Source organism: Herpailurus yagouaroundi, unplaced genomic scaffold, assembly GCF_014898765.1.
Source record: "Herpailurus yagouaroundi ecotype Mexico unplaced genomic scaffold, PumYag 28, whole genome shotgun sequence".
Lineage (NCBI taxonomy): Eukaryota > Metazoa > Chordata > Mammalia > Carnivora > Felidae > Herpailurus > Herpailurus yagouaroundi.
The window spans coordinates 168,697,271-168,721,252 of NW_024412376.1; the positions used below are offsets into that span (position 1 = coordinate 168,697,271).

The following is a 23,982-nucleotide window of genomic DNA, read 5'->3' on the forward strand; positions in this document are numbered from 1 at the left end:
CCCCCCCCCCCCCCCCCCCCCGCCCCCCCCCCCCCCCCCCCGGGCCCAGAATGGGCTCCTCACCTCTGACCTGTGTATTCCCAGCGATAGCCTCTTCTGGACAGAGCCGCCTACCCTACGGGGCAGGATCGTGCTGGCCCCAGAACCTCTCCATGGAGGTGATAAGGACTGGCAGTTCCAGGGGCTCGGGAGTGTCAGGTGGTCGCGGCCCCTTCCCCAGGGCTGTGGGTCTCAGGAAAATTGTGCTCCCTGGGCTTTCTCACTTGGGTTGGGATTCAATGGGAGAAGAGCACTGTGGGCTCCGTGGGGCAGGTGCAGTGACTGGGGGATGAGGCCAGTTCACCCTGAGCAGGTGGGGCTGCTCTGGGCTCCTCACTGCCATCAGTTGGGGCAGCAGTGTGGACAGGCAGGGCTGACCTGGGCCACTGGCTCCTGTGCCTCGGTGCCGGGCCTTTCTTGCCCTGCATACACACTGCTGCCCACAGGGGCCAAGTGCAGCATGCCCCGACAGGACTCCCACCTAGCTGCCAAGCTGGCTGGCTGGGCGAGGCGGCCCTCCCTCCTCTGACTCTCGGGCAGCAAGGGTGCAAGCTTCCAGGGTCTGTTCTCTCGGGGTCCTGCTCCCCGCAGCAGGGCAGGTGGGCGGGCCCTGAGGACCACAGCTGCCCAGGGGTGTGGAGAGTGGCAGGTGGAGAGCCTTTGCTCCACTCAGGAAGACGGGCTTCTGGCTCTGGGGACAGAGGGACCACTTAAGGTTTACAGGTGGAGGCGGCTGGGCCTTCTGCCAAAGAAAATGGCATGTTTGTCCTGATCCCCCAGTGCTGCACCAGGTGGCCTGGCCAGCTGGCATGGGGGGAGTCACCGCTGGTTTCTCTCATGTCAGAGACATTTAGCGCCCTACCTTCTCCCATGCCAGAGACTCGCTGAGGCGGGAGGCCTGCATGTGCAGCTGAGTCAGCTCCAGGTCTGAGGCTAGACCCAGGGTCCCCCTCATGGCTGTGGCCTCTCATAAGTGGGGCCCTGGGAATAAGGGGTGAAGCAGCTCGGGGAAAGAAGCGGGGCTTGGGGACGATGTGAAGCCTTCACTGGGCAGCCGCGTGGACGTTCTCCCCGCCTCTGTGGAGAACGGGCTGGTAATTTGGGTAAGCAGAGGGACCAGATGAGGGTGTGGGAGGAAGAGCCTCCTCCCCTGCCAGGGAGCACCCAGGATGTGGGATGTGGGGTGATCAGGTGCTATCTCTGCCGGCCAGAGGAGGGGGCTGGGTGCCACTTGCCCAGCCCAGGACAGAGCTGGTCTGCGCGCCCCGGAGGGGAAGCCAGCTGGAGTGCTCACCCCGCCTCTGCCTCCCCACTCCTCTCTGACCCCAGCCTGCTGTGGCTTTTCCGAAGCCAGGACTGAGGGCTGCCCTTGCTGGCCCGTGGGGGGCCTTGTCTGCGTCCTTCTGGGGATTGGGTGGGACGGGTTGTCTCATGGCCCCTGTGGTCACACTTTTCGCTAAAGGTGGTGTTGGGGAGGCCCTCTGCCACCTGCTCACTTCCCAGCCCCCAGCAACCTTGTCCATCCTGTCCTAGCCCAGGGGGCCCAGCCCCGCCCCACCCCCTCACCGCTGCATGCGTGCCAGAGGCCCCTTTCTCTTGCACTGCCCCCTCACCCTGTCCATCTCCGGGCCTTAATCTGGCTGGGCTCTCTGGGCCTCCTGTCTTAGTGGCCTCCGCGGCCTCCCCACGATGGGTGGCCCTCGGGGGCACAGCACAGGTCTGAGCACTCACTGCCTTTGGAGCCTCTGGGCAGGGGCAAGGGCAGCTGTGGCTCGGCTGGTCACCCGCCTGCCTTGGGCTCCTGGCCCGTCACAGGGCTAGCTCTGGTCTCAGCAGACACATGATGGGTGGGAGGGGGAAGTTAGGGATATTTAGAGTTGGGGGTGGGGGAAGGATGTCCTTGGTGAAGCTGGTCTGGGGGGATGTGCAGAGACGCCCGCTCTCCTGCCTGCCCCTCAGGATCCACACATTGGAAGGAGAGCTGGCCTGGTGCAAGGGGCAGGGGCCACTCTCAGGATTCTAAGACACGCCGTCATCCCGGCTCTGGGCTCTCTGGGGATGAGAGGTGGGGTGGGGCAGAGGGTCAGGGTGTCCATGGCGCTTCTGGGGGTGAGGCTGTTGTCATGCCCCCGAGACAGTGGAGATGGTGGGACCTGCTTGCGCCATCGTTCAGGGCTGGGCCAGAGCTGGGGCGTGGGCTGCGGTGACTCAGCCCGTACCGACCCCCCCTTCAGCTCCGGCAGAGTGGGCCCGTTGAGGTCGGTGCGCTGCCCTGGCCCTCGGTGGTTCTGCTTGCCAAGGCCTCCCTTTTGCATGCCAGGCCCTGGGGTCTCTCGATTCCCGGTGGGTCGGGGGCCGACTCACGCAGCTCTCATCCCACAGTCTGCAACTTTATGTCCCACGAGAAGTGCCTGAAGCACGTGAAGACGCCCTGTTCGAGCGTGGCGCCCAGCCTGGTCCGAGTGCGTACGAGTGTGGGCTAGCAGACTTGTGGGGAGCGGGGGTGGCGGCCTGGGGAGGCCGCGGGTGGCGAGTCCTGGGCCGGGAGGCAGGCTGGCTGGTTGGATGGGGTGGGACTGTTCCTTTGCGCTGGTTTGGGCCCCGAGGATGCTGACCGCATCCCTGTTGCGAGTCCCTCCCGGGGCACCAGCCGGGCCTCACTTCCCGCCGGCTGTGACCCTCCGCCCTGCCCCCCACCTGAGGTCCCTGGCACCCGGCCCTGCTCCTCCTGCCTGTTGGTGGGCCTCTGTCTGCATGCACTTCATCCCAGTTGCCCCAAATATATCATGGGGGCGGGGGAACAGGCCTGGAGGAAGCAGCCAGGGCCCAGGCTTCCTGCGCAGTACAGCTGAATCAGGCCTGGGCCGGACCAGCAGGGCTGCTCTCTGCAGACGGGGCTGCCTGACCTCGGGGCCGCTGGGAGCGGCCCACGCTTGGTCCTGCAAGGACCATGGGGGGAGCGGAGAGGTGGGCATGCCGGGCAATGGGTTCCAACAGGACCCCTGGGGGGCACAGAGGGGCTGGGGCGGATCTGGGGGGACTGCAGGGGTCAGGCAGGTGGTGTGGGTGGCCATGGGGGCTCTCTGGGATGCAGAGGTCTAGGCCTGGGGGCCTGGATTGGAGGTGAGGGTGCTGGCGGGCAGGCCCCAGGCTGAGGTGGAGCTCTGCTCCCTCTAGGTCCCTGTGGCCCACTGCTTCGGCCTGCGGGGGCTCTACAAGCGCAAGTTCTGCGCCGTGTGCCGTAAGGGCCTGGAGGCACCCGCCCTCCGCTGCGAAGGTACGGCGGAGCCTGCCTGGCTGCCCTCTCGACTGAGCCGGTCACCAGGCTCCTGATCTCCCCCGGGCCAGGTGGCTGGTGGAGGTGGTGGGCAGGAGGTGGGGCGGGGTCCTGGGCACTGATGGTGGGGGGGAGGGGGCGGTGTTCATGGATTCTAGAGCTGCCTGCACAGGAAGGCAGGTGCAGGGGGCCAGGCAGGGAGATACCAGGAGATGCTGGTTCCAGCCGTCTGTGGCGGGGGTGGGGTGGGGTGGGGTGGGGTGGGGTGGGGTGGGGGGGTGGGAACGGCCCCTGTCCAGCAGTGAGGAAGCTTAAAGGAAGCAGGTCCAGAGCATGTGGTCTGGATCCAGCCTTGTCAGAGATGCCCGCCAGAAGGGGGCAGGGCCCGTGGGGAGCGGCGAGAGGCCCTTAACCCTGCCCACCCCCCAGTGTGTGAGCTGCACGTTCACCCCGACTGTGTGCCCTTCGCCTGCAGCGACTGCCGCCAGTGCCACCGGGACGGGCACCGGGACCACGTGAGTGTGCAGGGCCGGATCTCCCCAACCTGGGGGCAGGCGAGGGGCGCGAGCTGGGGGCCGGCCGAGCCACTGACGGTCCCCTCTGCAGGACACGCACCACCACCACTGGCGGGAGGGGAACCTGCCCTCGGGTGCGCGCTGCGAGGTGTGCAGGAAGACGTGCGGCTCCTCCGACGTGCTGGCGGGCGTGCGCTGCGAGTGGTGCGGTGTGCAGGTGGGGTGCGGCGGGGGTCCTGAGGGGTGCGGTGGGCGGGGCCTGTGGGGCCGGGTTCTGGGGGATGTGGGGGTGTCTCCTTTCCATCCTCGCCCTCTGCCTCGCACTCGGTTGGGGGCGGGGGGGACCCGTCTGGTCCGAGGGTGGCGCTGCCCGCCCGAGTGTCCAGCGCGGGCCCCCGCAGAATGGCTGAGGGCCGTCCGCGCCCCGCCCCCCCAGGCCCACTCCGTCTGCTCCACCGCGCTCGCCCCCGAGTGCACGTTTGGGCGCTTGCACACCATGGTGCTGCCCCCCCGCGTGCGTGCGCCTGCTGTCCCGCAACTTCAGTAAGATGCACTGCTTCCGCATCTCTGAGAGCCCGGCCCCCGAGCCAGGTGAGGGGGACGATGGCGCGGACGGAAGCTCCCCCGCCAGCCTGGGCAGAGAGGTGCTGCCACCGGAGTCCAGTAAGTGCCTCTTAGCTGCTGCCTGCCCCCCCCCCCCGCCCGACCTCATGCCATCACCTGTCCTGTGCCCAGCCCCGTCCTGCCCCATTGCCAGCCCGTCCTGCACTCCGGGGACTCATAAGCACTTCTCTCTGGCTCAGGCAAGCAGACCCTGAAGGTCTTTGATGGGAACGATGCCCTGCAGCGAAACCACTTTCGAGTAATCACTGTCCCCCGCCTGGCCAGGAGCGAGGAGGTGCTGGTAAGAGCCTCCCCCCCCCCCCCCCCAGCGGCCGCAGCAGGGCCCCTTCCCGGGAGTGCTTCTGGGCACACACCATGGCCCTGGCTCGTGTCCACATCTGCCCCCGCCCCTCCCCGCAGGAGGCAGCGCTGCGGGCTTACTACGTCGCCGAGGACCCTCGGGACTTTGAGCTGCAGGCGCTCCCCCAGCCTGTGCACGCCGCTGACACCGGGGCGCGGGGAAGACCCTGGAGCGGTGGGGTTGCAGAGGAGGAGGGCGGCTGGGGCCCGGGGGCCCGAGAGGCCGTGCCCGAGGCCTGCATCATCCGTGCTCTGCCCCGCACCCAGGAGGTCCTGAAGATCTACCCTGCCTGGCTCAAGTGAGACCCAGGCCCGAGGCCCAGGGTCCGCCAGCGGGAGCTGGGAGGGGTGGGGGCCGTGGGACCCAGGCTCCTGAGCTTGTTCCCTGCAGGGTGGGTGTGGCCTACGTGTCCATCCGCGTGACCGCACAGAGCACCGCCCGGACTGTGGTGCTGGAGGTCCTGCCGCTGCTCGGGCGCCAGGTGCGTGCGCGCCGGTGCTCCCGGCCAGCCTGCTGGGCCGGCTGCCCCGTGTGAGTGTCCTGGGGGAGTGGGCGGTCCAGGCCTGAGGCCCCCAAACTCTGCCCCCCCTCCCCCCAACAGGCCGAGGGTCCTGAGAGCTTCCAGCTGGTGGAGGTGCTCATGGGTAGCAGGCAAGGTGAGTGAGCAGCCTGCCGTCGCTGTCTCCACCGACCGACCGGCCGTTCGGCGCCCCAAGGCCTGTTCGCAGAGGTGGGCCTGGTGCCTGGTGCTCACAGGCCTCGCCTCTCACCCTTGCAGTCCAGCGGACGGTGCTGGCGGATGAAGAGCCCTTGCTCCACCGGCTTCGTGACATCCGGCAGGTCATTGGGGGTGAACGCTGGTCCCCAGGGAGCTGCCAGGCTTTGCCGTGGCCTCTACCTCATAGTGAGGGTCTGCCCCCAGGACACCATGTCCCTCCTGGCTGGCAGTGCCACCCCCCTGGGCCTGGTGGGTCCGTCCGCATCCTAATGTCACCTGTTCTGGAAGGTGGGGTTAGAGCCACAGACCCTGCCCCCTCTCCCCCCCCCCCCCCCCCGGGGGGTTGAGTGGCTTGTCCCAAGGAAGGAAGCCTGTGTGTTCTTCCTTTCCTTTTCTGTTTATCCTGCGGGATCTTTTAAGGGCCCCTTTCCTGGATGAGGGGGGTGGAGGGGCTGGGCGCTGGTGCTGTCCCCTTGTGCTCCGGCTCAGCGTCCCGCCCTCTTCCTGCAGACGTCCCTACGGCAGATGAACCAGATGCGGTTCTACGTGGCTGAGAGCAGAGCTGTGGCCCCGCACGTCCGCCTGTTTGTTGGTGGCCTGCCTCCTGGCCTGTCTGCCCAGGACTATGGCAGCCTACTGGACGAGGCTGTGGCCACCAAAGGTGTGACTGCCTGGCCTGACCTGGGGCTACTGGCTGCTGGCAACCAGGGGTTCAGAGAGCAGGCCGTGGGGGCTGCTATGCCCCCCCCCCCCCCGCCACTTGCTGTCTGAGCGTTCGCCGAGCTGACTCCCATTCGGTGGGCCTCTGGTCTCACCTCGAGGGCCCAGACTGCTTACCTCTGCCAAGGGTTTCTGAGACGCCTGAGCTCCAGCCTCTGCCTTTTCTGCCCTTGGCTCTGACTTGGGGAGGGACTCACTGGGAACCTGCCTGCGAGCGAAGTGGCAGCAGCATTGGCCTGAGGGGCAGGGTGGGGCTGCCTGGGGTGGCCGTGCTGAGGTGGACGTGCGGGGGGGGGGGGGGGGCGCGCGCGGATGCACCCCGGGGGGCAGGGCGCTCCCCTGATGACAGCCTGTCTTTGCAGCTGGACTGGTGTCTGTGAGCCACGTCTACTCCTCCCAAGGTGAGCCGCCTCCGTGAGCCGCGCCCAGACTTGGCCAAAGGTCATTCCCTAGAGTTAGATGGAAAGGCCTGTCCTCGTTTTCGTTTAGAACCTGACCTTTTTCTTGGGGAACCACGGGCAAGGGAAACATGTGTTTGTTTTTTTCTCTGCCTCAGGGCTGTAACACTTTAGCTAAAATGTGACTGAGGTGCGGAGAACGTATTCTCCAAAACCTGTTCTGCCCTTCGGTTTGCACCTTCTTTTATGGAAACTTCGAATCTACCCAAAAGTGGGAGGATTCGTTACCAAGAGCCCCATGTCCCTTCTGTGTGTCCTCAGTAGTATCATTGTTCTCCATTCTTGTGGGTGCCCCCCCCCCCCGCCCCAAACCACAGGTCCCAGCAGGCTCAGTGGGCCAGGGATCAGAGTGTCCCCAGCCACTCCATCCCACCTCCTGGTGGCCTTACCTGCACCCACCTACTACGTCCTGTCTCTGAGCCTCGCCGTCTTTAAAGGCTCCACAGAAAGGTGGTCCTGGTCATGTGGATGCCATCAGATGGCACAGCCAGGGTCCCTACTGGCTGCGGGATAAGGTGAGGCTCTGGCCTGAGCTTACAGTGCACCTGCTACAGGTGCAGTGGTGCTGGACGTGACCTGCTTTGCAGAGGCGGAGCGACTGTACATGTTGGTCAGGGACACGGCTGTGCATGGCCGGCCGCTCACTGCCCTGGTGCTTCCAGATGTGTTGGTGAGTGGGTGCTCTGGGGGGACACCTGGGGAGGCGTGGCTCCCACCACCGGTTTGTCCATCGTGCAGGGTGGTGGCCAAATTCACACCAAGGGAGGAGCCTGAGGTCCAAGGGTGAGAGGCCTGCGTGAGGACCACAGGACGCAGCGCCTGCCCCGTGGCGGCTGCCTCCCAAAGGCTGTGTGTGTGCAGACACCCTGCCAGGCCCTTGCCTTCTGTGGGGTCACTGGGCCCTGGCCCCATACCCCCTGCTTGGGAGGCCTGGGGACCCCTGCCATCACCCTGGGCCACCTCCGGCCAGTAGGTGGGGCTCCCTGACTTTGGAGGCTGTGTTCAGAAGAGCGAGCTGGGGGTGAGTGCAGGGCCAGGGTGGGCATCACGCAGGACAGGGCAGGGTGAGGGGCCGGAGCCCCAGGTCCCGCCCTACGCTCTGTGCCTTTTCAGTACCCTCTGGTCCACAGCTCTGCTGGTCCCCAGGATCCCACCAGAGGTTTGTGGCTGCTCTCTCCCTGAGCCCTAACTCCTGACCCCTGACCCGGTGAAGCAGAATTAGGGCAGAGTGACTTCAGTGTCTGTGACCGGGTGGGTGACTGGTCCTGGCTGCCCTCTCCTACCCTGAGCTGGGTCGGGACCCGGTGCTGTCCCACCGTCCTGACGAGGGTGCAGTGTGTGCAGGTCAGGGTCTCTGACAGCTGTCAGCCAGGCGGGAAGTGCCGACACACCTTCTGCCTCCTGGCAGCTGCCTGCTTTGGAGTGAGCGGGTGAGGGGTGACCGAGTAGCTCTGCCCTGTGGGTCACTCCAAGTATGTCCTGGCCTTCAGCCATGGCCAATCCTGTGCCTGTTACCCAGGACCTCCCACTGTGGGGACCCCAGACCCACTGCAGGGACCCCAGTGCCCTCACCATCCTCGCCACTGTCGGGACCCTAGCCCCCTCATCCTCCCCATCGTGGGGACCTAGCCCTTCATCCTCCCCGTTGTGGGGACCCTAGCCCCCCATATTCCCCATTGTGGGGACCACAGCTCCCCTATCCTCCCCATCATGGGGACCTCAGCCCCCCACCACTGTCTCCAGACACTGTATTTTGAGGGTGGTTTGTTGGGAGGTGGACTCCCCACACTGGGAGACACGGGGCCACTCTGTGAACCCGGCTGCTGCTCTTGGCTGCCGTGTGGGTCGGTGGGGGCCCTGGGAGCTGCATTCCTCCTGGGGTGTGCGCCTCATGGCTCCAGGAGGGGCAGATAGAGTCCCACGTGGGGGTCCAGCCTGGGCCTCTGGGCTACGTGGATCAGGCAGTGGGCATGGTCTGGGGACAAGTGTCACAGTTGGTGTGGCGCCGCCTTTGTGCTCAGAGCTGCAGGCTGGCGGGCCTCATCTCTGTTCTGCTGGCCAGCGACTATGGGTGCCTCTGCCGCAGGGGGTGCCCTGAGCAGTCAGCGGCAAGGTGGGAGTGGCCGTGTGGCCCCCTGGACCTCTGTGCGCCTTCCTTGGGAGGGGGCTGGCCCCAGATTGGAGGACTGTCACTGCCCGGACAGTGCCATGGGGGACACCAGGCACTGCCTTCGTGGGGTGGCCTTGGGAACCTGCCCTAACCCAGCGCCCCATCTGTCAGCACACGAACCTGCCCCCAGACTGCTGCCCCCTCCTCGTGTTTGTGAACCCCAAGAGTGGAGGCCTCAAGGGCCGCGACCTGCTCTGCAGTTTCCGGAAGCTGCTGAACCCTCACCAGGTCTTTGAGCTGACCAATGGGGGGCCTCTTCCTGGGTGAGTCTAGTGGTCCCCCGCTGCGCTGCTCAGTCTGGCAAGCTCCGGGAGGGGTGCCTGCACACACCCGTTGAGAGGCCAAAGGGAACAGGTTGGGGTTCCGTGTCAGAACCCTCCAGGCCATCGTGTGTGGGGGATGAACTGCAGCCCCCTTCTGCCCCAGGGTCTCCACTTCCTGCTCCCACCAGCTGTGCACCTGCATAGGAATGGCTGCAAGAGCACCTCTTGTTTCCCTGTTGCCAGGTTCCACGTGTTCTCCCAGGTGCCCTGCTTCCGGGTGCTGGTATGCGGTGGGGATGGCACTGTGGGTTGGGTGCTCGCTGCCCTGGAGGAGACGCGGCGCCATCTGGCCTGCCCAGAGCCTTCTGTGGCCATCCTGCCCCTGGGCACAGGTGGGCTCGGCCAGCACATCCCATGCTTCAGTCAAGGCCTGAGGGTGGTGGTGGGTAGGTGGGCGTGGAGGGTCAGTCTTCTCTTGCCTGTGTCCCAGGGAATGACCTTGGCCGGGTCCTCCGCTGGGGAGCGGGCTACAGCGGGGAGGACCCGTTCTCCGTGTTGGTGTCGGTGGACGAAGCTGACGCCGTGCTTATGGACCGCTGGACCATCCTGCTGGATGCTCAGGAGGCTGGAGGTGCAGAGAACAGCATGGCAGATGTGGAGCCTCCCAAGGTATCCGTGTGCCCTGGCGAGAGCGTGGCATCCGTTGGGCCCCCTGCAGGCTGGGGGGTTCATGCCCGTCCCTGCCACCACCTGGGGCAGGTGCGAGTGCCATCCCGGCTACTGGGAAAGCTGAGGCCCTGTCAGAGCAGTGACTTGTTGGGGACATCCCAGGCCAGCTGTGATCCTCGTGGGCACCACGTGCCATGCCTACCTCCTCCTAGGTGCTGGTGGTCACCGGGCAGGGCAGTCACTGGACAGAAGCAGCCCTAACAACAGGGACAGAGTTGGGTTGGAGACGAGGTGGCCGGACCCAGCTGGGGGAAGGTGGAGAGCAGCCAGTGGGGGCTGACCAGGGCCACGCGAGACTGTCTTGTCCCCAGATTGTGCAGATGAGTAACTACTGCGGCATTGGCATCGACGCAGAGCTAAGCCTGGACTTCCACCACGCACGGGAGGAGGAGCCTGGCAAGTTCACCAGCAGGTGCTGGAGGGGCAAGGAGGGGGGCTGGGACTGCTCTGGGCCGCCCCCTGGCCACGGCACCCTTCCTGGGGTTGGCCAGCGGGAACTGGCGGGTAGGGGCTGGAACCTGGGGGCCGTTTTGGGCAGGGCGAGGGCGCTGCCTTGACAGGTGCGCGCCCCCGCAGGCTCCACAACAAGGGCGTGTACGTGCGGGTCGGGCTGCAGAAGATCAGCCACTCACGCGGCTTGCACAGGGAGATTCGGCTCCAGGTGGAGCAGCGGGAGGTGGAGCTGCCCAGCATCGAGGGTCTCATCTTCATCAACATCCCCAGGTGCCAGTGGCTGGGGCTCTGGCCGCAGGTGGGGCTCCAGGCCCTCATGCGGCCCCGCCCCTCTTACCTGTGCGCCCTTCCCTCGGTGCAGCTGGGGCTCGGGGGCCGATCTGTGGGGCTCGGACAGCGACTCGAGGTTTGAGAAGCCGCGCATGGATGACGGGCTGCTGGAGGTGGTGGGGGTGACGGGCGTCATGCACATGGTGAGTGCGGGCAGGCCGGGTGGGCCCCGGTGTGGCCCCTCGGGCCGCTGAGCCCAGCCGGCCCTCTCCTCTCCCAGGGCCAGGTCCAGGGCGGGCTGCGCTCCGGCATCCGCATCGCCCAGGGCTCCTACTTCCGCGTGACTCTCCTGAAGGCCACGCCCGTGCAGGTAGACGGCGAGCCCTGGATCCAGGCTCCCGGGCACATGATCATCTCAGCTGCGGGGCCGAAGGTAGGGACCGGGGTGGGCTGGGCGGGGCCTGAGCAGGCGGGGCGGCGGGTGTGGTGCTGGGAGGCCGTGGCCAACCGAGTGCCTGCTGCAGCAGCCAGTTGTCCCGGAACACCGGGAGGCCTGCACGCTGAGGCCCCCTGGGCTCAACAGACCGAAGCTACCGGGAAGGGGGCTGAGATAGCTCCTGCAGTATCACCCAGCCCTTTGTCCTGACTGGTTCTGGGACAGGTCCACATGCTCAGGAAGACCAAGCAGAAACCCAGGAAGGCTGGGACCCCCAAGGATGCCCGAGCAGATGGGGTGCCTGTCCCCGAAGGGGACCCCAAGTAGCAGAGAGCCCTGGAACGGTCTGTGTATCCAGCAGCAGCCAGCCAGCCAGCCACGGATGGACTTGCCCATAGCTCTGACTGTGGGGTGTCTCCCCCTCATCCCTGTGACACGTGGAAGCTGCTGGGTGGGCGGCAGGTATTTCCTCCCCTGGCCTCTGGTCCAGTGATAGGGTGGGTGCGGGGCTTTGGCTGGCCAACGCTCTCGCCTCTTGGGGTCTAGGCCACCATCACCATCCTGGGTAGCACAGGCACTTCTCCTTTTGCATTCACTGCCGCCCCCGCGGCGGCGGGGGCGCCCGCCCCGAGCCTGTTGAGGTGGGCAGCACTGAATCTCAAGCCATCTCCCTGGATGCTCCTATAGGACAGCCAGCTCTGTGGGCCCTGGGTGCACCTGGTACAGACCTGGGATGCCCTGGCCACCGAGGGCTGGGCAGGGGCCCCTGCTATGTCTTGGGGAAGGTGCCTTGTCTCCTGGCCCCATCACTGTATGAGCTGCTTGGGCTGCACCTCCAGCTGCTTGGGCTGGCCCTGAGACCAGATGGGCTTGGCCAACAGCCTGAAGATGGTGGTGTGGTGCCCAGGAAGCAGCAGAGCAGGGGAGCTGGGCCCTCACTGGGGTGGGGCAGAACGTGCCTGCAAGGGACCGGAAACACATCCAGGCAGGCCTGGGCCGGGAGACCCAGAGGAAGTTTACAAAGCATGAAGTGGGAAGAGCCAGCTTTAATCACCCGTTTGTCAACAATCAGTCCCAGTATCTGTTCAGCTGACCGGGCTCGTGGGTCCCCTTGCTGCTGCTCGTGGCAGCAGAGACGTGGCAGGAGGGGCGTGGGGCAGGCCTGCGGGGCAGACCGCTGCGGCGTTCTTCCACCAAGCAGAGTTCAGACGGCCCGTGGAGTCCAGCCTCTGGCCCCAGGAGGAGTGTCTCCTGAGTCCTCCAGGAAGGCCCATGAACCCCCTGTCCCTCTTGTCCTGGCTCGGCCCTGCCAGCCACGTCCCCCAAGCTTCTGCCAAAACTGCACAAATGCACTGTAGTGGCCGTTTGTAGCAGAACATTCGTGTCATGTGCCTCCAGCACACAGCCGTGTGTTGTGTCCCTGTTGGTGTAATTATTTTGCTTTGCAGGCCTTGGTGTTGGTTTTGGTCTGTGGTTGTATGTGGTGGTCAGGGTGAGTCTGTCCTTCTGTATTTAAGTGCGTCTGTGTGCCCAAATGGGGCAGTGTGGGCCTGGCACCAAGGGCCTGTGTGTACCTGTCACTACCTGAATGTAATCATAATTTATACCCAGGATAAATACAGTCTGGGCGTTGCTGACCTGCTCTTGTGTTCTCTGTGCCTAGTGACCAGGGTGGGTTGCCCAGCAGCTGCCAGGGAGCTCTGCCTGCAGGAGGGTGGCCAAGGTGGGGACCCACGCCCCCTCCAGGGCTGAGGCTGTGGTCCCCCAGCTGCCCCTGGAGCCACACGACTACCAGCGTCCGTGTGGGTCGGCTTGACGGAGAACGTGGGCCTAGGACCGAAACGGGCACAGGCGCGCACAATATGGAGTGAACTTGCCGCCGGACTCTGCAAAGTGGAAAACCTCCCGAGGGCGCCAGAAGAGAACAATGAAAATAAAGCCCCAGTGGGCCAGCTGCAGGCTGGGGCAGGGAGAACGTGGAACTTACTAGGGAGACGGGAGGAGCGGGGACCGCACGTCATCCTGGCCCCCTGGTGCCGGCAGGGGGAGGCCCCGCAGGGCCCGCAGCAGGGCCAGGGCCAGGCGCACGAGGAGACGCAGCAGCAGGAAGCTGAAAGGCACGGCGATCTGTGTGAGGTGGAAGATGGCTGTGCTGAACCTGCTGAGGAAGCAGGTGGAGGCGAAGGCCAGCAGGCTGGCACAGGGGTACAGCGCGAGCTTGGCGAACATGAACGCGTGCTCCCGGCCTCCGAACCGTGCCGAGGGCTGCAGCGTCTCCTCCTCGTGCAGCAAGGCCGTGGTCCAGATGGCAAACTGGAAGATGCTGGCGAAGAAGATGATGGCGCAGCTGACGCGCACGCTCTCGAGCTCGTCGTGGGGCTGCCGGGCGAAGGCTGAGGTCTGCTGGTAGGCCAGCGGAAGGCCGCCCACAAAGGCCAGCGACAGTGTGTTGAGCAGCCCCATGGACTGCGTGGCTTTGCGGATGTGCAGGAAGAGCGAGTGGTGGGCAAACCAGAGCAGGCCCACCGTGGCGAAGGAGCCAAAATACGCCAGGAAATGTGGCCCGTACACGCTCAGTGCCGCCACCAGGCTGCCGTGGAACTTCTCCTTCACGTCCTTGGAGTCCGGGATGTTGTCCTCGCTGAGGATGGTCAACACACATTATTTATAACAGCCTCAACGCAGGGCGTCAGGTCCGGGCTACAGCCCCCACCCCATCCCGAGCCCCGTCAGGCGGGCTACACCTAGCTCCCAGGCACACTTGAATTTCACATAAAGGGCACAGACCGCTTTTGTTGTATCCTACATGCACACTTAGTATACTAAGCAATTACACGTTCATCTGAAGTTCAAATTTAACTCCAGCCTGCACTTTGCTGACAGCCCCGGGCTGGTGAGCAGCCCTGGTCCCAAGCCTACAGCCCCCCTGGCCTCCACAGGTGGGTGCTCGTGAGGTCTGTCCATTCTCCTGTGGCCATCCAATCAACTCGGGCAGCAGTCCCGCAGATCTGGGGGGGGGGGGGGGGCAGTTAGCCTCTATGGCTCTCAGATCTGGGCTGCACTTTATTGTAAGGAGTAACTGTAAGGCATATCTCAGGATTCTCCCTTCCACGGATGTCCCCAATCGCACAGCCCAGAGAACCTGCCGCCCTCACAGTGGGAAGCTACAAGTGTGTTTGGGGGTTTGGAGGGAGCCGCAAGGATCTGCAGGTAGGGGCAAGAGACAGAGCCAGGGGTACTGCCCCAGGTCCTTGGGACGGTGGCTTTGAGTGGAGGAAGGAACACAGCCCCCTGGGCCCCCAGCCTCAGCTGGCCCGTGCCTCCACTCAGCAAGGGAACTGGGGCTAGCATGGCCCTGGCCACAGGGCAGGAGCAAAGCCACATCATTCTGGAACCTGAGGTCTAGGCCTCGGAAATTGATTACCAGTGAACACTTGCTCCCAATTTCTAAAAAATTCACGAGTTACAGTAGGAAAAAGCTATCAAGAGAGGATGAGGAAAATGAAGAGTTTACCAGATACAAAAGGCAAAATCACAGTGTTGTAACACGTCCAACAAAATAAGGATGTATTGAAATAAGGCCAAAGAAACAAAAGGGTCTAAAAAAGAATGAAAAATTTCCGGGGGGGGGGGGGGAGCAGACAAAACACAAAAACGCAGGAACGAAAATTCGAACTTTGACAGAATGTAGAGGCAGATCAGGTGGAGCACAGTGAAGGGAAAAATGAGAACAGAGGGTGTGGGAGGAGGAGCCCCGGGGGTGGGCACAGGGGACAGGGGTGGGGGGAGGACTGGCATGGGGGATGGGGGATGGCAGGGGAAGGGGCGGTTGGCCTGGGGGTGGAGCCAAAGGGGGAGGAGAGGATGGAGGTGGGGGAAGCCCGCCTGCCCCCAATCTGCCCAGCTTGGGGAAGGGAGAAGTGACGTGAGGAGTCCTGCGTGTGGCCCTGGTGCCCCCTGCCTCCACCCGTGCTCTCCCATGGAGACCCTGAATTCTGGAGGGGGCTCCGGCCAGGGTGGGACTCGTTCCACAGGGAGGGTGGCAGCGGGAGGCCGCAGCACCCGCCTGCGTAGGGCTGGATGAAGAGAGACCCTCTAGACAGGCATGCCACGGACCCCTTCCTCAGGCCTGGGTCCTTACCAGATGTCCAGGATGAGGAGTGTGGCCACGATGGCATAGACCCCGTCGCTGAAAGCCTCCACCCGCTCCTTGCTGAGAGGCTCATGCAGGTCAAATGTGAAGAACTCCACACTGTGAGCTGGGGGCTCTTGGGGGCCTGTGGATGTGCCAGGAGGGAGGAGCTGGCCAGGGGAGGGGACTCTGCAGGGACGCCTGGCCGTCACGGGCGCCTGGGCCCTTCCCATGCTCCACAGGCCTTGGGGAGCAGTGCCGAGGCCCCACACACCAGCCTGCCCGCACACCTACCCACAAGCCTGCCCTTGCACCAGCTGCAGGCCTTGCTGACGTAGGGGAGGAAGATGACCGTCGCCATCAGCAGGTACGACTGTATGAGACACAGACATGTCAGGAGGTGACGCTGCACCAGAAATCCCACCCAGAAGCCACCCGCTCCAAAGGGATGGCAGCACCCGCAACCTAAGAAACAGGTGAATTATACCTCATCAGGCTGAAAGCCGTGCGTGCATCCAAGAGCACTTCTCACACAACGGGAGGGCACACGGCAGCCCGCGTGGCAGAGGAGGACCTGGCGCCCAGCGCAGGTGGAAACTCCTCGCCTCCACGGCACAGAGACGACACCCAAGGAAAAGGGCTGGAGCAGACATTTCTCCAAAGAAGACACCGTGGCCGACCCATGAACGAAAAGGTGCTCGGCGTCACCGAGCCTCAGGGAAATGCAGAACGGAACCAGGAGACCCCACGTCACACCCCGGGGGAAGACGGCCCTCAGAAAAGCGGGTCCACGGGCCTTGGCGAGGGTGTGGGGAAACTGGGAGCCCGCGCTCTGTCGGTGGGGACGTAAACTGGTGCCGCCGCTGCAGAAACAATGTGGCGGGTCCCCCAAAAATCAAACAGGGAGCCCCTGTGATCCGGTAAGCCCACGCCCGCCTCCCCCTGCGACCCAGTAAGCCCATGCTTGCCTCCCCTGCCATCCAGTAAGCCCATGCCCACCTCCCCCTGCCATCCAGTAAGCCCATGCCCGCCTTCCCCTGCGACCCAGCAAGCCCACGCCCGCCTCCCCCTGCCATCCAGTAAGCCCACGTCTGGCCCGGGTGTGCACCCAGAAGAACTGAGAGCAGGGTCTCCAAGAGGTGTGTGCACCCCACGTTCACAGCAGCACTGTTCACATCAGCTAAGACGAGCAAGAACCCAGAGTCCGTCGACAGATGCGCGGGTGAGAAAACGCGGCCCAGCCAACGAGAGGAAGTCCTGACACTTGGGGCGACGTGAACCCACCTTGAAAACGTTATGTTGAACGAAAGAAGCCAGACGTAAAAGCCTCGTGTTTTATGATTCCATTTACATGAATTACCCAGCACAGGCAGATCCACAGAGAGAGACGGAAAGTCGACTGGTGGCTTCCAGGCAGCAGGGGGGGCGGGGTGAGGGAAACATTCCAGAAGGAGGTGGAGGTGGCGGCTGCACGCGATGTGCACTCCATCGTTGCCGCTGGATGGTGTTTACAGGACACAGTGGCGTGGGCTTCACTGCACACACACCCCGTAATTTGAACAAGAAAGGCTGTAGGGCCAGGCGGCGTGTTCTGGGCTCTGGCAGCGCGAGCCCTCAAGGCTGGGGCAGACTGGCAGGTCCCACGAGGGCTCTGCTCACCCTGCGGCTGTGGTACCCACACAGCCGACACCCCTGCAGTGAGGCGCCTCCTCCTGCCACCACTGCCCCATTCCAGGCCTACGCTCAATGGGGGGCTCCCGCCTTCTGTCCTGCAAGCCAAGTACTTCAGGGTCACCTGACGTGGGGAGTACAATCAGGGAGACAGTGGCACACTGCAGACAGATGACGAAGGCCAGCATCACAGATCTGTTTACAGCCCCCACCACATCACTGAGCAGACACACTGAGGGACAGGCCTCCCGGGTGTGAAGCAGGTGGGAGGAGGCCAATCGGTGGGCAGGCCCTGCAGGAGGATCAGCGGGAGGGAGCCACAGGGGAGGAGGAATCCCAATCTGGGGAGGGGGGAGGGGACAGAGAAATAACACAAGTGGCTTCTACTAGATGCTGGCATGAGAGGCCCAATGCAGAGGCCCCAGAACATCACCGCTGCAGGAAGGTAGCCACACCGGGATGGCCCGGGCCAGGGTGGTCAGAAGGGCTGGATCTAGAAGGTGAACCCAGCACAGCATCTGGCTGAGGGAGGGGGTGGCAAGGATGTCTAGGAGGATGGAGACCACGGGCTTCCTGGGGGGCAGGAAGCTTGCATGTGTTGTGTCACAGGTGGTGGCGGGCAATGGGGCTCCAGGTGAGGAGATGAGAGGGCAAAGGATCAGAGCCACACGGCAGGGGAAGAGGGAAGAAGGCAACAAGAGGAAGGCTGATGGGCAGGTGGGTGGGGGCGGACTGACAGCGGACTGTTCCATCACAGAGCGCCATGGCCTGAGCCTACCCTCGGAGGCCACTGGACCCGCTGGTCACTTGGGCCCCCCCCCCAGCCCTCCATTTCCTGTTTGGTGGCTGAGGTGCCCCTCCCCCACTGTCATCATGGCATCAGGGCAAGGTCACTGTCTAGGCTCCTCATGTACCCAATGGACGCTGCCCACTCAGCCCAGGCTCCTGGTCCAGGCCCTGGCAGTGGGCACGGCCTGCCCTGGTCCTCAGCTCTGCTCGTCCCGACTGCCCATACCACACCCCAGCTGTCCCTCCATGCTCCATGCAATGACCTCCATCATCCTCAGCCCCTGACTTTGTCCAACCAACACCCGCTGTCGGCCACCATGAACGCGCAGCCGGGAGAGGCTGCCCCCCAGGACGTGTACGCGGCCTCGGGCCAGCTGCCCCTTACTCCTGTCCAGTGCGTCCCCCTTGCTGGCCCTGCCCTGCCCACCAGGAGCCACCCCACTGCAGGCCACAGCCAAGAACGCCCTGCCTGACTCCACGCACCCCTCCCACCAGCACCCCCTTCAATTTACACACGCTCAAGACTAAGGAGACCAAGCAGAAGCCTGAGGCCTGCCCTCACCCCCCACACCTGCCTGCCTGCCTGCCTGCTTGCACACTGGCGTACCCCTCCCCCACCCGGCCTGCCTGGACCTGACCTCAGGGCGCCTGGGACGCTTAGCCCCCACCCCCAGCATGCAGACAACGCTCTGCAGTGGCCCTTGCCCGCCTATTTGTTTCAAACTTGGAATTCTCTTGAAATGTGCGCTAGACATCTAGAACATCAACCATTTCTTCATATTTACGACGCCCTGGTTCTGAAACCTCGCCGTTCTTCACGAGCGCTTGGGGAAAGGCGGGAACCGTGCAGAAGCTTCCACCATCAACTCTGAAACAGCTGCTTGTCAGGATTTCCCTCAATTTCTGGAAGACAAAGCGTTGCTAGAACAATATTCCTGTTAAGCTGGCTGATGGCTACGGGCACCGGGGGCTCAGCTGGTTGAATGGCCGACTCTTGATCTTGCAGTTCCTGGGACGGAGCCCGCGTCGGGCTCTGCACAGACAGCACGGAGCCTGCTTGGGACTCTCTCTCTCTCTCAAAATAAACATTAAAAAAAAAATTAGCCGAGGGGCACCTGGGTGGCTCAGTCGGTTGAGCATCTGACTTCTGCTCAGGTCATGATCTCACGATGCGTGGGTTCGAGCCCCACGTCGGGCTCTGTGCCGACAGCTCAACGCCTGGAGCCTGCTTCGGATTCTGTGTCTCCCTCTCTCTGCCCCTCCCCTGCTCACACTCCGTCTCTCTCTCTCAAAATAAATAAATGTTAAAAAAAATTAGCTGACAGGTAAAAGGCACTCGCCAACCTTGATTTCTGTGACTTGGCTGAGACAGCTCCAAGTTCTCGCATCCCCCGAAGTGTAGGGTGCGGAGTGGAGAGCACCAAAGACTGAACCAGAGATGTCCGTGTGAAGCGTCCTGACCTCTGACCACACCTGGGTTTTCCTGAGACTCGGTAGCCAGTCCCCACCTGGGACCCTGGCTCTCCTCGGCCGGGCTGCACAATGGGGCTCCTTCTGCCAACAGCTTCGCCTCTGTTTTTTTCCACTTTTCAGTTTCCTTTAGTTCAGGAATTTTCTTTCTTTGCTTTTTCTTTGGGTGGCTCATACCCTCCACGCATGTCTTTAGGACAGGCACAGCTCTGTCCACTCTCCCACGTGCTCACTCGAGGTCATCAATGTTCTTCCTAAGGTGCTTCTTGCCTGCTGTCATGGCAACACTGCTAGGAACCCCCCCCCCCGCCCCGGCCGGGGCAGTGTTGGCCGCCCTGGCAGCTTTGTGCAGACTCCGTACTCACCAAGAGAGCAAGCACAGCCCAGACTCCGGGCACCTGTGTCTCTCGCCTCTGGTCTTAAAGCTCTGCCCACTTGGGGAAAACGTGGGTGAGGCATGGCCCACCAGCTGCCCCCATCTGACCAGGCCTGGCTCTGACTGTGGTGCGCGTTCACCTGCAGAGCAAGTCCCCGCAGCAGGGGGAGGGCCCTTCCCTCCAGCTACGTTCCCTGACACCCTGGGCACCAGGCCACGTGCTGCCCGGTGCCCCTGGAGACTTTTGCACAGCTCTGTACCCCTCCCTGGTGGTGCCTCCCCCGCCCCACCCTCTGGTGGCCATCTGCTCAGTGAGATGTCATCCCTGCCCACCCCCCTGCTTCCCCCACTCACCAAGGGGTAGAAAAACAGGGAGAAGCCAGCAGCAGCGAAACACAAGGCCGGGCCCCTGAGGACGATGCCCAGGATGTGCTGCCGATACAGGGTCCTGTGGGTGGAGCTCTCTATCTGGGGGTTCAGGAGGTGGGGGAAGTGGAACGCGTACACCACGATCAGCGCCTGTGGGAGCGGCAGGATGCAGGGCCCGGGCAGAGGCTTCTGGCCAGTAACCCCTCCCACCCGTGGACATGAACAGGCGCCCCAGGGGTGGGGACCCCAGAGAAGAAGGTTCGGCTGGGAGGCTCCCCACGGGGTGTCCCGGAGGGGGGCGGAGAGGGGACAGGAGCCCCTGCTCTGCTCCTGGGGCCGTGTGGGGGGGGGGTCTCTCCGGGACCCTGCCCCACCAGATGAGTGCCTCAGGACACTGGGCAGCCCCATGCCTCTCTCCCTCCATGTCGCTACGGAGTCCAGGCTCGGAAAGCCTCTGGATCCGTCCTGCTGCAGCCTGCGGCTGGGGGCCTCTGGCAGCCGCTCTGCACGGCTCTCGCTGCGGCCGACACGCCGCATCCTACACGTGTGCACAGTGTGTGCTCCAGGAAAACAAGTGTATGGGCAGGGGGAGGCGGGCTGGGGCGTCCTACCTGCACGGCCCCGATGGCGATCACACACATACAGAACAAGAAGATGCCCAGAGGCACCTCCGGGAAGGTCACCATCAAGGAAAACTGCAGCCAAAGAGACGAGACAAAACCAGGCCGTGCGGGGCCCTGCTGTGCCCGAGGCGCGCCGCGCACTCAGTGACAGAGCGGTCCGGGTGGTGGCAGACCCGGAGCGACCCACAGAACGCTTTGAGCCTTTAAAGCTGCAACGTTCTCACTTTCACGAAGGATGCTCTGACGCACGGCCCTGCATGCCCAGACCACTGTTCCGTCGGGACTGACAGGGAGCGCGGGCAGGCGCGAACAGGGGGAGGCCAGGCTGTGGAAGAGCCCCTGGGGGAGGCGATGTGGGGGCCGCAAGTTGGGGAGGAACCCGGGACGGCAGGAGGCGGTGAGGTGGGGGCCTTGCAGGGGCCGGGGGCAGGGGTGTGGAAGCGACGCCGCTCGCTGGACCCTCGGAGGCCAAGCCGGTGTCTCTGCCATCGTAGTCCCTGCTGGGGGCCCCTGGAAGCCTCTCCCCCTTCAAACGGCCTGGAGACCCCGGGTGTGTCCCACCCCTAGAGCAGACCCGACTGCCACTGGCTCCCCTGGAACTTTCTCTCCTCTTTGCAACTCTGTGGTCGGGCCTCGGGCCACCCGGCTGGTCTGAGAGTTTCTGAGGAGGGAGCATCCCGGGTCGAGTGCCCTTGCCCAGGGGAGGGCAGGCTGGACCCAGGGGGCAACTGCAGGTACTCACAGTGAAAGGTAGGAAAGTGATGGTCATCATGCAGGCCTAGGAAGGAGGAGGAAGGAGAGAGCTGAGGGTTAAGGAGGGAAGGCAGGCAGGCCACCCCAGGTGTCCTGCAGGCCCTGCCGCCCAGGGGGACCTCTGGCAGTGCCGCCGCCCCAGAGGCAGATCACTGTACGACTCCTAGACCCCAAGGAAGCTCAGCTCACGCCCTCACGGTGGAACAGAGGGGAGGGGGCCCATCTGTCGGCAGTGCCTGTGGGAGGATGCGTGAGGAGTCCAGGAGTGGGGGGCGGGGGGGGGTGCCCAGGCTCTCAACACCAGAGGCTCTAGAGGCCGAGCACTTCTTTCCCTTCTCCGGGGAACACAGGATTACAAACATAATCGTTTCTCAAGAAATGAAAACGACTCACCAGGTTGAGCAAGGCAAGTGTGTCGTCTATCTTCCCAACAACCTGGAACAATCTAAACAACGTAAGGAAAACAGAAAGACATGCCATCAATCAGGTGGCTCTAATAGCATCACACGTTCCAGCATCTGAGGATTAGAAAGATCATTAAAAATGTCATTTTTAATCGAATTTAAGATACTACCCAGCGTACAAAGTTTGGAAGAGACTGAAAATACAAAGAAGAAAACCCAGGTTCCCTAGAAATCACACCGTTCGCATTTCCACGAACTCTTCTGAGTCGACGCGCATGGCTTCAGAGCTGGGATCACTGTGTACAAACCAACGAGGCACGTGGTGGCTCTGGGGACAGTGTCTTCAGAGCCTGTGGAGCAGAGGACGCACCCCCCCCCCAGGAGGTGTCCCAAGTGCTCTGGGGTGTCCCTTGGCTGCCTGGGAGACTGGAAACCGGCAGGGGAGTCCTTCTTCTGGTCTTGTGCCCAAAGGCCACTTCTAAAAAAGGAAATCCTTCCAAGGATGTTATACACTTAACCTACTGAAACAGCCTAATTAACAGACAGATGGTTCTTATTTCAAGGCAGGAAATCATGAGCAGAAAACTAAACACAGAGAACATGAGCAGAGCTCACCAAGGGTCAATGCAGGAGCTAGAAACAAAAATCTTCTTCCCTGCTGTCCTTGCCCTCCGTGGAGTCCCCCTCCGAGGGGTCAGAGGACAAGGCCTTCTCCTGGGCAGGGCTCAGTGGGCCTCAATCCCCCCACCTGGGAGATCCGCGTCTGGCCAGGGCTGGCTCTGGGGTCCTGCACTCCCCTACAGTCAGAGAAAGGGGTCATATCCCCCATGGACAGCAGCCCCACCGGCAACCCACTGAGCCTGGGGGAGGTGGGCGCAGCCACCAGGGCCCTAGGTGGATCTGTGCCCACTCGGGAACCCTGGCAGCAGGATGTGGCCTTTGACGAGCCAGTGCACAAACAAGGTGCTGTGCGGCCCTGTCTGTGCCGCTGGAGTGACAGGGAGCTCAGCCATATCAGCCACAAGCAGGACCAGGCAGAGTGGCCGTGGCCCCCCTCTTCACTCTGTGTGGACAGGGGAGCCCCTAAGCCTTTACAAAGGGCCAACCGTCCCTACCAGAAACGGTCATTTTGCTAAAAGCAGGTGTGTAACGTAACATTAAAAAAAAATGTTTTTTAAACGTTTATTTATTTTGAGAGAGCGTGAGCAGGGGAAGGGCAGACAGAGAGGGAGAGGCACAGAGAATCCCAAGCAGACTCTGTGCTGTCGGCGGGAGCGTGACTCGGGGCTCAAACTCAAGAACCGTGAGATCGTGTCCTGAGCTGAAATCAAGAGCTGGACGCTCAACCGACTGAGCCGTCCAGGCGCCCCTAAAATGTCAGACGTTTTTACTGCCAGCGCCAGTGTGTGGACAGCTCCCAGGTCTCCCTGTGTACCCACCGTCCCCCAAGCAGGGGCATTTCCTCAGCAAGGGCTCGCACCATACCCCAACCCTCTCCCCGGGAGCCTGCCTGCCTGGGTTGGGGGTTAGGGGTCCCCTGCAGCTTGGGGCCCTGTTCCTGTCAGACCCTCAGGAACCTTCTCCTTCTTAAGAGAAAGCTCCGGCTTGGGAGCGTGCACCCTGCGGCCTCTTCCTCCTTGCTGGAGCCCCAGGACCGGGCAGAGGGACCTGAGCACAGTGCTGCGGCGTTGCAGGGGTGCACGGGGCGGTCAGCGTGCAGTCCTTTCCCTGCCCGGTCCTGTGTGCGTGCCCACGCGAGGGTGTTATCCTGTGTCATCATCCCAGGCCCCGTTGTCACGTGGAGAGGAGGGTGCAGAGGCCTGCAGCCAGAATCTGGGGTGAAGTGGGGCCTGCTGGCTCAGGAAATGAGGGAGGGGCCACCAGACACCCTGAGAATGGGCGTGTTATCGGTGCCCTGAGCACACGCCTGCTGCCATGCTGACCCCGGACAGGTTGGGGCCTGCGCCCTCTGGGCACACGCACTGAGTGAGCCACAGACATGTGGACCTCAGCCCAGAAAAAGCCCCCAGCCTGACTCTGTACCTCGTATGTGCTGCCCAGGCCACAGTCACAATGAGAAACGTCATCAGGTAGACAGCAATCCTGGTTGCTAGAAGTCTCTGTATACTTTTGTCAAACTGGAGGAACAGAAAAGCATCACCATCAGAGACCACTTCAGTCCGTGGCAGCCGGCGGCCCCGTCCAAGGTGCCGAGTCCCCAAGGCCTCTGAAGGGTCTGGCGGTTCCCACCTCCCCTTCTGGTTCAGCCTCTACCCCAGCCCACCCTGAGGCTCCTCTTCTGGGTAGCCTCCCCGCCTCCCCGCTGCACAGCACCAATGCCCCGTGTCCCGTCGTGCGTATCTGGGGATGCCCCGTGTCCCGT

At 63.4% G+C, this 23,982-nt stretch overlaps 2 protein-coding genes and 1 non-coding gene across 5 annotated transcripts in view; 2 read left to right on the forward strand and 1 right to left on the reverse strand.

Annotated features, from left to right (window-relative positions):
- The first annotated feature begins 1,933 nt into the window (after positions 1–1,933).
- DGKQ (diacylglycerol kinase theta) lies at positions 1,934–12,649 on the forward strand. The gene is given in 23 exon segments (XM_040496305.1): positions 1,934–2,028; positions 2,252–2,501; positions 3,217–3,316; positions 3,746–3,831; positions 3,923–4,048; positions 4,268–4,336; positions 4,338–4,494; positions 4,635–4,735; positions 4,855–5,093; positions 5,186–5,276; positions 5,397–5,451; positions 5,574–5,635; positions 6,024–6,174; positions 6,596–6,634; positions 7,246–7,361; positions 8,973–9,124; positions 9,368–9,516; positions 9,615–9,793; positions 10,165–10,265; positions 10,430–10,576; positions 10,668–10,779; positions 10,857–11,009; positions 11,238–12,649. Coding segments are annotated over 23 exon segments (2,832 nt in total). The 3' UTR covers positions 11,340–12,649.
- Positions 12,041–23,982, reverse strand: part of TMEM175 (transmembrane protein 175) — a 29,159-nt gene continuing 17,217 nt past the window's right edge. For 2 of the 3 annotated variants that reach the window (XM_040489934.1, XM_040489949.1), the window contains 8 exons: positions 23,643–23,737; positions 21,589–21,640; positions 21,185–21,220; positions 20,431–20,514; positions 19,805–19,969; positions 15,439–15,517; positions 15,154–15,289; positions 12,041–13,653 (listed from right to left, as the gene is read on the reverse strand). In XM_040489934.1, coding sequence (XP_040345868.1) covers positions 12,999–13,653; positions 15,154–15,289; positions 15,439–15,517; positions 19,805–19,969; positions 20,431–20,514; positions 21,185–21,220; positions 21,589–21,640; positions 23,643–23,737 — 1,302 coding nt within the window. In that variant the 3' untranslated portion in view covers positions 12,041–12,998. The remainder of the gene's footprint in view (positions 13,654–15,153; positions 15,290–15,438; positions 15,518–19,804; positions 19,970–20,430; positions 20,515–21,184; positions 21,221–21,588; positions 21,641–23,642; positions 23,738–23,982) is intronic. The other variant, XM_040489944.1, reaches the window with a different exon arrangement.
- Positions 18,718–18,802, forward strand: TRNAR-UCU (transfer RNA arginine (anticodon UCU)). Its single transcript has one exon. It is a non-coding gene; the product is annotated as a tRNA-Arg (tRNA).